This window comes from Macaca thibetana, chromosome 10 (assembly GCF_024542745.1).
Source record: "Macaca thibetana thibetana isolate TM-01 chromosome 10, ASM2454274v1, whole genome shotgun sequence".
Taxonomy (NCBI): Eukaryota; Metazoa; Chordata; class Mammalia; order Primates; family Cercopithecidae; genus Macaca; species Macaca thibetana.
In genome coordinates, this window is record NC_065587.1 from 48444603 (window position 1) to 48459582 (window position 14980).

A 14980-nucleotide genomic window follows, 5' to 3' on the forward strand; every position below is an offset into this window, starting at 1 on the left:
AGGGTGGGTTAAAGAAGCCTCTCAGAGGAGGTGACAGTTGAGTAGAGACCTGCAAGAAGTGGAGAAGGGAGCCATGTAGGTTACTGGGGAGGACAGACACTAGAAAGTGCAGATGCTCAAAGGTAGGAGTGTGCTGAGTATGTGTGAGAGACAGATTGTTCTAGAAGTGTGGCTGGAGCAGAGTGAATGAGGGAGAGTTCTAGAAAAGGACATTAAGGGAGTAGATCACGGATATCTTAAAGACTATGTTAAAGATCATAAATGAATTCCAAAGGCAATATGTCTAAACCTTCAGGTACTATATCCCAAGCTTAGCATACATGATGCCTTCATGTTTTGACTGACATCAAATGTACAAAGAAAGGATATACTTTAACAAAGGAAACCTCATAGAGAAGTTGATTTGCCCATCCTTTTGTAAGAGAATAAAGAAAACCAATTCTCATGTACCTGTCCTCCTTATAAGGACAACAGGCAGCCTCTGGCTTCCTGTAAGGAGAACAGGCCTCTGTCCCTTGATTCATGAAAACGAAATGTGTTGTTAGAGGGAAATTAGCTCAAATGACTTAGAGCACTTCCACAAGGCATAACATTTGTACAGTCATTGATTGTCAGGGGTGATGGTTCCACATTTTAGATAACAACAGGTGACACAGGTGGACAGAGCATGTCATGTCTCAGTACCATGAAATCAGACCTCCTCTTTTGAGCAGACATCTCCCCTCATCACAGTGACTTCTCTCTCTTTTGCCTGCAGCCCAGCGATCTGCTCACGAGCTGCCCATGGTTGAAAGACAAGACACAGACAGCTGCCTGGTCTACGGCGGCCAGCAAATGATCCTCACGGGCCAGAACTTTACGGCGGAGTCCAAAGTCGTGTTTACTGAGAAGACCACAGGTCGGTGGATTTCTGAGCTCTTTCTCTGTCCCCCAGAACCATTCAAAAGTGACCATCTCTTTCTTCCACACAACATTGGTTTTGGAGGGTGGATCCCACCGGGCAGTTTTATACCCTGCTCTTTTCACTCAGCGTATCTTCAGGGATTGTGATGGCCACACCGTTCACCATGGCATGAATGTGCCATTCTACATTTTAACTCTTCTAGGTCATTTTGACAGAAAATAAGATTATCCCCACCCTCAACCCTTTTTTAAAAATTACTTTTTTACATAAGGAAGGAAATTTTAAAAACTTTTTGCTGTTATCAAGAAGGGAGGCCAAACAGCAAAGTGATAAAGCATGCATTCTCTGGCCCTGGATATCTTGGGTTCAAATTCTGGCTTTGCTATGTGCTTGCTCTGTGATCCGAGGCATATTACCTAACCTTTCTGTGCCTTAATTTCCTCATGTATAAAATGATAGTAACACAATTTCTTACCCCATAGAGTTGTCATGGAGGTTAAATGAACTCATACATGTCACGTAATTCTAATAGCGACAAGTACAGCATAAGCCAATTAATATTGGCTACTTGTATTTTTATTATAAGTAGTTCTGCAGTTAATCATCTTCTAGGATTAATAAATCTTGTACATGAATCTATATGTATATCTTTTTAGTCTATTTAGGGTTTATTCCTAGCAGTAGAATTTTGGAGAGTCATTCTGAAGACTTTAAATACATATTGCTAAATTACCTTCCAGAAATCTACAAATTGACGTTTCTGTCATGTCAGTCATAGTTTCACCCCCAAAAAAATCATTGTGGAATTGGTACTTCTTTCTACTTTGCATTTCCTTGCTATGAGAGGCATAGCGTTTTGTTTATTCACCAGGTGTATTCTTTCTTTGGTGCACTATCAGTGTCTTTTTCAGTGGGTATGTGGTAGAAAAGATGCTGATCTGAAGTAGGAAAATATCAGATTAAGCGATAATTAATGAAACAAATGTGTTGTTAGAAGGAAATTAGCTCAAATAACTTGGGACACTTATTTTGGATACTAGAACCAATTTTCTTTTTCCTTAACTGACATGATTTCAGTAGGTTACTTCAAAGGGGTGTTGATGTTTGTCTGTTTGTTTATTGTCCTTAGAACAATCCGAGAACATAAGAGGTGGGTTGTCCAGTTGGAGGGATTGTGCACTGCACAAGGGCACCTTCTCTGAGGGCTACCATTCATATTGGACAAGTCACCAGTTTACACATTAGTAAGACAACTTCTGGCGGGTGGAAGCAGATTGTCTTAGGCAAAGAATGCTGCTTCCAATCTCACACAAATCATCCTTTTGGGATGGGCTGGACATGTGACCGGGGTGTGATAACTGCATTCTCACAGCTGGAAGCATAACAGGAGGCAGAATTTATTTTAAAAGGGTTTGATGACGCCTTTGCAAAAAACAACAAAAAGGGTATTAAGTAAGGCTGTGGCAGTGGGAAGGGAGATGCAGGGATGCGTCGGGGAGTGGTTTAGAAGGCAGATGTCACTGAGGTTTGATGGGATGTAGTGGTGTAGAGAGGCATTAAGGATGCAGGTGGCAGGGCCAGCCACCAGGCAGGCTGCGTGCCACCCGGGCAGCTCTGCTACTCACCGGCAGTGTCACCTGCTGAAAGTCTCCCTCATCTATCCCCACCTGAAAAGCAGGGACAGTGCCTACCGCAAAGGTAAAGTCTGAATGAATTAAAGCAAGTAAGCTTAGCACCAGAAGTGCTCAGTAAGGGGCAGGGGCTGCTGCTGTTTTTCTGGAGCTGCTGTGGATGGGGAAGGAGAAGAGGTTGAGCGTTGAGATTGTTTAGTTCACGTCGTGCGCTTGGCCAGCTGAGCTTTAGCACGCAGGAGAGGAGGTCTGTGTGGGGATGAGGTTGGGCAGGGAGGACGAGTTCCATTTTGGAAGCGGAAGTGTTGAGTCTGATGTACCCGTGGGCCTTCTTGGATGAACCATGATCTCACCTCTGTGGAAAGGCAAGAGATTGGGAGGTACGTGGCCACGTGGTCTCGACTAAGAAACCAGATCCTGGCTGCAGATGTTATCTCAGGAGCTGTCAGCAATGAGATCCCAGGTGAAGTCCTGGGAATTGGCTCTGACCTCCCAGGATGGCCTCCAGTGTGAGAAGGGGAGACTTAGAAGCTGAGAGCCACAGACTTTAAAGGTGGCAGAGGAGGAGCTGCCACAGCAGGAGGAGGAGAACCAGGGGGGTCTGGTGCCCTGGAGACCAAGGGAAGGAGATGTGGGAAGGGTAAGCAGAGGCTTACCCTTGCAGTGCTATGAAGGTCCCAGAGCCCGAGGTCAGCCTGAGAGTCCAGAGCATGGGGGGCCTCGGGTGATTTGAATCACATGCACCCAGGTCACGGTGAGCTGAGGAGTCAAGTTGCTTGAGGGATCAGAGATGATGGAAGTAGAGTCCGCTGCAGGCAAGAAGACTGCACCAGCGGTCCCCAACCTTTTTGGCACTAGGGACCAGTTGCATGGAAGACAGTTCTTTCCAAGGGTTGGGGAGGTGGGCTGATGGTTTCAGGATGATTCAAGCACATTATTACATTTATCGTGTACTTTATTTTTATGATTATTACATTGTAATATATAATAAAATAATTATGTAACTCACGATCATGTAGAAACAGTGGGAGCCCTGAGCTTGTTTTCCTGCAACTAGATAGTCCAATCCAGGGGTGATGGGAGACAGTAACAGATGATCAGGCATTAGATTCTCATAAGGTGTGCGCAACCTAGATCCCTCGCAAGCGCAGTTTACAGTCGGGTTCACGCTGCTATGAGAATCTAATGCCAGGCTCATCTGACAGGAGGTGGCGCTCAGGCGGTAAGGCAAGTGATGGGGAGTGGCTGTCAATACAGATGAAGCTTTGCTCACTCACCCGCCACTCACCTACTGCTGTGCGCCCAGTACCGGTCTGTGGTCCGGGGTTGAAGATCCCTGGTCTATACCACATTGTTAGCCTCAGCGTTATTGACAGTTTGGCCCAGATAATCACTTGGCAGGGGCGCTGTCCTGGGCACTGTAGGATGTTCGACAGCATCCCCAACCTCCACCCGCTTGACGCCAGTAGCGCGGCCCAAATTATGACAACCAAAAATGCCTCCAGACCTTGCCAAATTTGCCCTGGCAGGGAATATTGTCCCTGGTCAACAACCGCTGGTCTATGGCTTAGAAATTTTCAGGAAAGACAAGGAAAGGAAAAGAAGAGCATGAGGAAAACTCAGTATCAGGGTCACCTTAAGCCTTCCCCTGTGCTCTCAGCAGTGCAGGCCCAGCGTCTGCTTGGCGGAATGCCTGCACAGCCCCCCCTGAGCCGTCCTGCCAAGTGGGGTGCAGGGAGGAGGCCTGGCCTCTGCTTGCTTTGCCTTGAGGGGCTGACCCAGCCGCACAGGGCTGTTGCCTGAGTGGTCTCTATTTACACTGAAATCTTTTTGTATATATACTTTTTTAAATCCCTTTTTTAAAAAAACAATGTTTTGAGACACACTGGCTCTGTCACCCAGGTCGGAGCTCAGTGGCACGATCATAGCTCACTGCAGCCTCGACCTCTTGGGCTCAAGCGGTCCTCCCACCTCAGCCTCCCAAGTAGCTGAGACTATAGATGTGCTCCACTGTGCTCAGCTAATTTTTAAATTTTTTTGTAGGGACATGGTCTTGCCATGTTGCCCAGGCTGGCCTCCAACTCCTGGGCTCAGGTCATCCTCCTGCTTCAGCCTCCCAAAGTGCTGGGATTACAGGCATGAGCCACTATGCCCAGTCTAATCCTGTTTTTAAAATAGCAATACAACATGAACATGTTTTCAGTTATTTAATAAATATCCTTTGAGAACCTTATTTTATTTGGGGTTTTTTGTTTGTTTGTTTGAGACAGAGTTTTGCTCTGTCACTCAGGCTGGAGTGCAGTGGCATGATCTCAGCTCACTGCAACCTCCACCTCCCAGGTTCAAGGTGATTCCTGCCTCAGCCTCCCGAGTAGCTGGGATATTACAGGCATGCGCCACCGCACCCAGCTAATTTTTGTATTTTTGGTAGAGACGGGGTTTCTTCATGTTGGCCAGGCTGGTCTCGAACTCCTGACCTCAGGTGATCCACCTGCCTCGGCCTCCCAAAGTGCTGGGATTACAGGCATGAGGCACTGCGTCCGGCCTGGGAACCTGATGTTAAATGGATGCTTTGCATTCCATCGTGTTGGGTACTTGATTTAACCATATTCCCTTTTATTGGTCATTAGGCTGCTTCCAACTTTGTGGTATTAAAAGCCACTCGGCAATGAACACCTCCTGCATTTCTTTTGTCAGCTAGGTAAACATTCATGCTCTCAATCCAGGTTGCTTGTGTTCAAAACCCAGTGCCACTACTTTCTAGCCATATGACTTTGGGTAGGTTACTTAGCCATTCTGGGCAGCGGTTTCCTCATCTGTATATTGAGGATGAAGACATTCCTACCCATGCGCTGCCCCTGAGATTAAGAGTTCATATGTGTTAAGTACTTATAACAGTGCCTGGCATGTAGTAAGTGTTTAATAAATGTAAGTGAATACTTCTTGTTATTGCTGTTGCCTAAGGTTAAGGCCTTTGTGTGGTATAATAGATTCAAGAGGTGCATTTTTGAGTATCTTGATATACTTTGGGGAAGGTTTATTTTTCAGGTGATGGACCAACATAAAATATGCTATACAACGAGAATTTGCTAGGCTCTCATGAGTCAGGGACCAAATTGATGTGGCTAGGGTAGAGGCTAGTTAACACCAGGAAATACATTTGGATGATTAGGAAGAGGTCAGAACAGAGTTCTCCCAGGGCCAGGTAGATACATGGCCTCAGTTTGGTCTGGGCATGGGTAAGGTAATAGAGAGTCACAGTGGCTTCTTGAGCAGGGGAGGGGCATGAAATGTCAATGACCAAGTAAGCATGGCCTCTCCAGCTTTGATGCATCTCCAGTACCAGGAAGCCATCCTGCTGGCCGCCTTCTGACCTTCCCAAGAAGCAAACGGCCTTAAAGTTCTTCATCTGCGGTGGGGAAAATGCTAATAAGAGATGAATACTGGCTGACACGATGGCTCAAGCCTGTAATCCCAGCACTTAGGGAGGCTGAGGCAGGCAGATCGCCCAAGACCAGGAGTTTGAGACCAGCCTGGCCAACATGGTGAAACTCCACTAAAAAAAAAACCAAAAATCAGCCAGGCGTGGTGGTGTGCACCTGTAATCCCAGCTGCTTGGGAGACTGAGGCAGAAGAATTGCTTGAATCTGGGAGGTGGAGGTTGCAGTGAGCCAAGATGGCATCACTACACTCTAGCCTGGCGGACAGAGCGAGACTCCATCTCAAAAAGAAAAAGATGAACACTTCCTCCTCATGCCTGGTTGACAGAGCCTCCATGGGGAGGGGGCGTTGCCGATGGAACTGTGCAGGGAAGAGTTTGAGGCTGGATCCTACCAAGTTCCTTATGGAGTTAGGAGCCAGCCAGCTTTTAAGCACTCTGGGAGTTTAATTATTCTGAAGCTATCCAAGGGCATCAATTAAGCATTTGTGGAATGAATGAATGAATGGTATTTATTCTCTAGCTTCTACTCTCTTGGTTTCAGAAGAAATTTCATATTCACCTCTTGAAGGCAGGAAAACACAGAGCCTGTTTCAGCTGTGAAAAGTTGGCTGTTAAGAACAAGAGTAATAATCACAGCTCCTATTATTGGCCATGTCTGCAGGCAGCCCTGTGCCTGCCACTTTCCGTGTGTGGTCTCATCTAAGCTGGCACCCGTGGGAGGCAGACAGTTTAGCTTGGAGAATCCAGGGGCCTCGTCCACAGGTGATATTCAGCATTGACCTGTCATTCAACCTCTTGGGGCCTCAGCTTCCCTGTCTGTAAAATGAGATAGTGACAGTCTTTCTTTCCTAAAGTTAAATATGTAAATAAGCAGCATGCACTTAGTGCTCATGGGATGTTCATCGTTATTTTTTGAAATGGGGTCTCACTATGTTGCCCAGGTTGGCCTTGAACTCCTGCGCAACACAGTGAGTTCAACATAGTGGACTCCAGCGATCCTCCTGCCTCAGCCTCCTGAGTATTTGGGATTACAGGCGTGTGCTTTTGTTATTATTTTTATGGTCTTGCAGTATTCATTGCTCAGGACATAGTCATCATTCAGTTGATACTGGCCCAGGTGCTGGCCTAGGCTGGGAGAGATTTGGGGGGCTGTAACCCACAGTGGTCACCAGCACAGCTCTGAGGTCGGATGGCCTGGGCTCAAATCACTGATCTGCCTTTAGTAGCTGTGTCATTCTGAGTAAGTCACTTTACCTCTCTGAGCTGACATGTCCTCTTGTGTAAGATACAGATGATGATTTACTTCTCTTGGGAGGCGAGATTAAATGAGATTCTACAGGTTGGGTGCTTTGCATAGAGCTCGGAACATTGAACATGTTCATCAGATGTTAGCTTTTTTTATTCTCATCATTATATTTTGGCTGTGGAAAGACAAAAACAGGTAAGACTTTATCTCATGGAACCAAGAGATATTAAAAAACAGTAATAAGTACTAATAATGAACATTATTAGTAATTTAGTAATCAGTAATTAGTAGTTCATTAATAATGAACTATGTGCCAGGCCTTATTCTAAGCACTTTGTATGTGCTAACTAATCTGATGCCTCATAAGAGCCCTACAAGATAGACTACTGTTTTCTCCATTTTACTGATGGGAAACTGAGCACAGAGAGGTTAAGTAACTTAGTGAAGATCACACAGCTGGTAGAGGGCAGTGGTGGGATTTGACCCCAGGCAGCCTGGGTGTATACCCCACACCTTGGACTCTGTTGTTCTATGCTTAAAAAGCCTAGAACCAGGTTAATTTTGCATGAAGACCCTTCAGCTGCTCTGAATCACAGGCTTGAACCATTTTGTGGTGATGGGGACCCTTGAATTATCCACTTCACCACTCTGGGCAGCAGTTTGAATCCTCCAGTGTTTCTGGCATCAAGGGGATACATTTCTGACCCTTTCATGCCTAACTAAAGAATCCCAGGTGAATGTAGTTCCTGCATTAATGACAAGAGACCATGGGGGTGTTAGAGACACGGTGGGCTCCTCTGCGGGGGCTGTCTGGCTCTGAGGGCTCTCTGCAGAGAGGGGCTTGCCTTGCATTCACTGGTCCTGCTCTTTTGACCCCAAGAGCTCACCTCCCAGCCCGGGCTGCCTTCCGCAGGGGGAATCCCTGTTGCTCAACTTCTTTTTTCCAAAACTCATCCCTGTTCCCATCTCCATGGACATTTGGCCAGCAAGGGCTCTGCGGGGCGGGGCGGAACAGTTGAAGTTTTCCAAGGAAGGGGAATCCCAGCTGTTTCTCACATTAAGGAAAGGTGACAGCCTCCTGGGCTAATCTTAGCCCCGAGTTTGGTCATCGGCACCACCAGCTCCAATGTTCTTTTTATAGCTGTCGACTAAAATGGAATTGGCAGTTTCCACTCCAGCAAGATGACAAATTGGAGAGTGGTGGAAAAACAGTAGGAGATGGGAGCGTGGTGTTTCTTAAGTTAGAAAAGCTTGGTGTTTTGGAAAATGGCATCTTATTTATAGCAGCAATAATAATAATGATTATTATATTATTTGTATTACTATTTTTGATTATTTTGGTGACTTTCAAGAGCCTGTGTGATCTGGCCCCTGCCCATCTCTCTGACCTCAGCTTTTTTGACTCTCTCCCTGCCACTTGGCTTCGCAACACCTGGCTTCACTCTGTCCTCAAACACCCCAAGCCCATTTCTGTCTCAGGACCTTGGCTTTCTCAGGGTGCTCTTAGAATGTTCCTCCACCATTTCTTTTATTTTTTCTTTCTTTTTTTTTTTTTTTTTTTTTTTTTTTTTTTTTTGAGATGGAGTCTTGCTCTGTTGCCCAGGCTGGAGTGGAGTGGCACCAGTGCGCAATCTCAACTTACTGCAAGCTCCATCTCCTGGGTTCACGCCATTCTCCTGCCTCAGCCTCCCAAGTAGCTGGGACTACAGGCGCCCGCCACCATGCCTGGCTAAATTTTTGTATTTTGTTTAGTAGAGACGGGGTTTCACCATGTTAGCCAGGATGGTCTCGATCTCCTGACCTTGTGATCTGCCCGCCTTGGCCTCCCAAAGTGTTGGGATTACAGGCGTGAGCCACCGTGCGCAGCCTCCTCTACCCCTTCTTTTCAAGCCTGCCGCCTCCTATTCCTCCCAGTCTCGGCTCAAAGGTCACTTCCTCCACGGGGTCCTCCTTGACCGTCATTCTAAAGTTGTCCCACTTCCCCAACACCTTGTCACCTTTTGTGCCACTGCCCGGCTCTGTTTTCTTGGTGGCACTTAGCACTGTTGAAATCACCTTGCCTGTCTGTTCATTTATCACCTGGTCTCTCATGCTGGACTCTTAGTTCCTTGACAGCAGAGACTCAGTGTTTGCTGCTGTATCCTCAGCATCCAGAGTGGTCCCCGGCACACAGTAGGCGCTCATTTGTGTCGTTGAATGAATACATCTCTTTCAGTTGTCACTCCAGCCCTGAGAAACGGGCAGCATCATTCCCATTTTACAGATGAGGTAACTGAGGCTCACAGATGTCAAGTCATGCACCCCAGGTCAGCCCACAACTGGTGACAGAGGTAGAATCCCAAGGCAGCATTTGTCATCAACTCCAGAGTAATTTTTTCTAGTCATGTCGGAGAGGACGAAGAGAAACCAAACAGAACAATTAGGGTCTTTCCTATTTATCATTCTCAGTAATTGCTGAAAAGCCATTTGGATGTTCTCTGAAATTTAAAAAATGTGTAACCCCTCAGGCAAAGTTCACGCTGGGAAGTCCAGGCTGTTCCTGACTTCAGTGGGAACCCTGGCCCTTGGCCACACGGCCTCAGGCGGAGTCGGGGGTCCCAGCAAAACATTGCAAAACAGGAAAAAATCTAAGGACACAAAAATAAAAGTGATGTGGCAGCAGGAACGGGGTTGCCATGACTTTGAGCGACTCGCTGAGCCTGGGTGGGATCCAATGTTTTGGAAGGTTCCTTCACATGACACAGAGTTTTGGAATTTTTCGGCTGGTAAATCCTTCTTAATTCAGGCCCCCAGGCTCGGCCAACTAGCTCCCTGGCTCTCTGTGTCCCGCGGGGGTGTAGATTGGAAACTGGCCTGCATCAGATTACTCAGCTTTGAAACTTAAATTGTTTGAAGAGAATTTTTTGTTTTGTTTTGCTGGACGATTTTCTTGGAACGGTCTGATGGCAGAGGCTCCCATCACCTGTCCAGAGGACAAATTGATTTTTTAGAAAGGAGGCGTGGGTGTGGAATTCCCTCTTTCCCACTGAGTCATCATATCCTGACATGAGTCACTTTATTACTTGGAGGTCCCCAAAGGTTGTATTTTGAGCTTTGTTTAATAAATATAAATGCATGTGCTTAAAATAATTTTTTTTTTGCTAAATTAAGTATTTTTTCCATGAATTAGTGCCCTGGAACAATCGGAACCATCTTAGAGCAGACACCTGCTCTTCCCACCTGTTTCTCTCCCTGGGTTCGGTTGTACCCGGCGTGGTGTTTTCTCAAACAATAGACCTGGTATGGGAGTCTCTCCACATGGGGTTTCCCTCTGAGAAATGTCAGACTTCAGGCAGGGCTGGGGCATGACTAAGGCTCTCCGGACCTTTGCCCTCAGTGACTCATGTCCCTGGTGTCAGTGGCCCCCTGGGCTGGACCCATCTCTTACCCACAGCTTTGCTGGGGCACGAAGCTGTTCTCCAAAGATGCAATCCAGATTGCAACTCCGAAGCTGCCCTGGAGATAGAGAAAATGGTCTCGTTTTCAGGGAGCTAAATATTTGCCTAAACTTGGTCCCCTGCATTGAAGAACAGGCTTTTAAGTCCAAGAATCCTGCAGTTCATTCCGTTTGCATCCATTTGAAAGAGGCCACAGAGAAATGAGTTTTTAGTGAGAAAACTCGTTGTGTCTAAGCACTTCCACCATCAGAAATTGTTCCTGGTGCCAAAGACCTTTGTGTAATTCCCACTTCAAAGGCTGGATTTTGCATCACCCAGCAGACTTGACCTGAAGCCTGGATTGGCCTCACACTATGTACCTTGGGACTCAGTTTTCCCATCTCTAAGATGGGGTTGGTGGTGTTTTAGCAATAGAAGGAGATCAAGGAACCGAAAGTGTCGGGCACATAGTAGGTGCTCAGAAAACATCAGCTGCCCTTCTACCTGCACTCTGGGAGCCCGGTTGACTTCACACAGGGTTCAGAGGGCAGGGCCATGCTGGTTTCTTGTCTGGGAGAAGAGTCCTTCCTGGAGAGGCGAATTTCTCTCCTGTCCTTACCCTGGAGCCATCAGACTCCTGGAGTCATAGCGTGGCAGCTGGAGGGAGTGTAACTAATGGTCTGCTTCCTCGCCTTCCCCATTTTACAGATGGGGAAGCTGAGTCACACAGTGTGGTCTTCAGACTTCTTTGAGATGATGGAGTTCGTCAGTGGAGGGCTGGGCGTGAAACCCCAACTTCCTGGTTCCCAGAGTAGCTGGCTGTCTGAAATGTGTGGGGATCATCCATAGATGACAGCTTAGGGCCGAGAAGAGTCACGTCTAGGGTGGGACAGGGGAGGAGCTGAAATCCGGCCTTTATGTAAGATTAACCTTGACTGAGCATCCAAGTGTGCCCTTTCAGCCTCGCTCGACTCACTCAGCCCCTGGTGCTTCCGTGTTCATTTCCCAGGTGTTTATTGAGCACCTACTATGTGCAGTGCCATGCCAGGCACAGGTGACGCGTGGCAGGTGAGGTCTCTGCCCTTGGGGGTGGACAGTCTGAAACTTGTTTATACGCAGGACACTTTCAGATGGGGAAAATGCTATGAAGCCAGGGAAGCCAGGTCACAGGCCCAAGAGAGAAAAGGGTGTGGAGTTAGGGGGGAAATACAGGATGTGCAGTTAAATTTGAATCCCAAACAGTGAGCTTCTTTAGTAAAAGTATGTTCTATACAATGGTAAGGAGTTTGGGACGTAAAAAGGTGTTCGTTGTTTTCTGAAATCCAAGTTTAACTGAACATCCTGTATTTTTATTGGTTAAATCTGGTAACCCTGGATAGAGAGGGGTCAGGGAGGTCTTCCTGGAGGAGATGGCTTTGAGCAGACCCCTGAAGGTGGGAAAGAGAGAGCCACAAGGACTGCTGGGAGAGTGTCCCAGGCAAAAGGAACCGCCCAGTGCCAAGGCCCCAGCGTGGAGATGAGCTTAGGGCATTTGAGGAATGGGAAGCAGGCCCAGGCGGCCGGTGCATCATGAGAGTGAGAGCTGAGCCTGGAGAGGTGCTGCGGGGGACAGACCCGGCTGGGCCCTGCAGACATGGCAAGGAGTTTGGATTGCATTCCCAAAGCCACAGGTAGTTGTTGGAGGTTTTTGAGCAGGGGTGTGGCATGGTCCGGTTGATGTTTAAGAGTGCTCTGGCCATCTGTGTGAACAGTGGACTTGGTGGGGGGCAGCACTCAGAGAAGCTGGGAGGTGAGTGAGCAGCCGGTCCGGTTGTCCCGGTGGGGGATGGTTGGGGGCCAAGCCCACCAAGGAAGTAGTGGGGCAGACTTGGGAATCAAGGGACTTCCTTTCCAGATCTCAGTAAATCCATTTGGGCAGTGTTACCGTGTTGGGCGGCTGAAATGCTGAGCTAGGGGGGCCATTCCTGAACCTCCCCCACCCCACCCCCGTCTGCTGGGCTCATTAAGCCCATGCTTCCAGGGAGGACACGTTTTTCTGCTAGTTAGCAGTCATAAAGAGCAGACTGAAATGACTTCAACCATTTTTATTTGGCTAATTTTTAAAAGCAGGGCCAGGACTGGGAAGCATCACGCACGGTTTCCTAACATGAACTGACACTTTGATTTCCTCCCCGTTTGCCTTGAGCCCAATGGCATGCTCACAGCCCGGGTGAGGACGGATTTGCCTTCCTCCTCCCAAAAGCTTGCTCATTTCTCCTGGAGTGCTGACACGAGCCCACAGCTCCTCCAGGCTGACTGCTAAGACTCCAGCCCCAACCCACGGCCAACCCTACTGCTTCCTGGCTGCTTTGTTCCATCGCAGGGTTAAAGAATTGCCAGCAAAGAGAAACCAGGAAACCAACCAAAGTATAGGGGCCATACATCAGCAAATGGGCTGGTGAGCGATGCCCATTCTTCTTGCATCTAGTAGGGGTTTTCTTCTGGAGTTGACTCTGCAGTGAAGTTAAAGCAAAGGCTATAATGTCAGCTGGGCGTGGTGGCTCATGCCTGTAATCTCAGCACTTTGGGAGGCTGAGGTGGGCGAATCACCTGAGGTCAGGAGTTCGAGACCAGCCTGGCCAACATGGTGAAACTACATCTCTACTTGAAATACAAAAATTAGCTGGGCATGGTGGCATGTGCCTGTAATCCCAGCTACTTGGGAGGCTGAGGCAGGAGAATCTCTTGAACCTGGGAGGTGGAGGTTGCAGTGAGCTGAGATAGTGCCATGGACTCCTGCCTGGGCAATGGAGCGAGACCCTGTTTCAAAACCCAACAAACACAACAAAAAAGGCTATGATGTTACTTTAGCCATCCTCCCACCCCATTTTTTTTTTTTTTTTAACTTGCAGAGTTGTGCTCAGTCTTCTCTAGACCTAACCCCTTTGCACAAAGTGGTTGGCTCCTTTCTCTTCACCTCTGACTAAGACTTGGAAGGGCCGTTTTCACACTGGCTCCCAGTCCTTGTTAATTTTGGATGGGAGAATTTTGCCTGAACATCTGCTCAAGAGACCAAAGTCCTTTATTTCATCTCAGCCCAGAGTGGTAGAAGCACACTTGGTCTTCTCAGTCCTGTTCCAAGGGGGTAGGTCTGCCCAGAGTCCCAGACCCAAGGTGTGGGTTGGGAGGTGGATTATACAGAACTCCTGGTCAATGGCACTGGGAATGCTGTCTGGGCCTAGTTGCTCTGATTGTGTTTGATTCCTTGTCTGCACCCATATTCCCAGCTCCTTCCTCATCAGCTGATTCCCACAAAGGACCCCATAATAAGGGCTTGGTGATTCCTCCTTGCAGGGTCCTGTGGCTGGAGAGGTCAGTGGTCAGATGTTTCCTGGACTCTGGCTGTGGGGTGCACACTGGAGGATCCTGAGATCAAGTTGTTTGTTTATTCAGCCAGTATTAATTGAGCAGCTATTATGTGCCAGATGCTGTAGAGCTGAGGATAAAGCAGAGAATGAGATAGCTATAGCTCTGCTCTGGGGGAACTCACAGCCTGGGGCTCGGTGGAGATAGCAAACCAATAGGTAGCTAAAATGATGTCAGGCTGGAAGAGAAAGTTATAGGGGGATGGTTTGGGATGAGGGGAGGTCTCCGTGAGCTGGACCTGAAGGATGGGAAGGGGATGGTCACAGGAGATCTGAAGAAAAGCATCTTGAGAGACGGAAACAGCAAGTTCCAAGGCCTGGAGATAGGCAGGTATGGCTGTTGGAGGGAAAGAGAAGGTCAGTGTGTCTAACGGAGTCAGAGGAGGAAAGCTGGGTAGAGAGGCTGGGTCCCCACCTCAGTAGACATAAGCAACCCTGAGTCCATGTCTCTCTTGAGCCTGGGTGGAATGTCCCGCCCTGCCTCCCTGTCTGGGGCTCCCTGGAGGGCTGGAAGGCATGCGTGGCCCATCTCATGGCCTGAGGTAGAGCTGTGCTAGAGCTCAGTCAGAGCTGATGGTCCATGCCCAGCCTCCCTCTCAGGCTGTGGCCCCGGAGAGCTCCCAAGAGACAGGAAGGTCAACAGGCAGTTGCAATGTGCCTTTTCCTTAAGGGGAAAAATATCTTTGTTTTAAAATAATAAAAACGTAAGCAAATTAAAGTGACCATGATGCTGCATGTTTCTTGAATCAGTGAAGAAAGGCATGAAGGTCTCACCTCACCATTCAGGCCCAGCCCCGGCGGTACAACCATATGAGTAGCTTGGGGGCACAGGCTTTCAAAGTTTAAGTAGACTTATGAATAGACTCACAAAGTAGAAAAGAATTGAAGGGCCATCCTGACCCAAGTACTTTGGTGGGTACTGAAGGTTTTTGCTTCT

General features: G+C 47.9%; 1 protein-coding gene across 3 annotated transcripts in view; it reads left to right on the top strand.

The window, feature by feature from the left end:
• NFATC2 (nuclear factor of activated T cells 2) overlaps positions 1–14980 on the top strand; it is a 176788-nt gene that overhangs the window by 106384 nt on the left and 55424 nt on the right. For all 3 annotated transcript variants that reach the window (XM_050807445.1, XM_050807443.1, XM_050807444.1), the window contains exon 6: positions 758–898. In XM_050807445.1, the coding sequence (XP_050663402.1) occupies positions 758–898 (141 nt within the window). The remainder of the gene's footprint in view (positions 1–757; positions 899–14980) is intronic.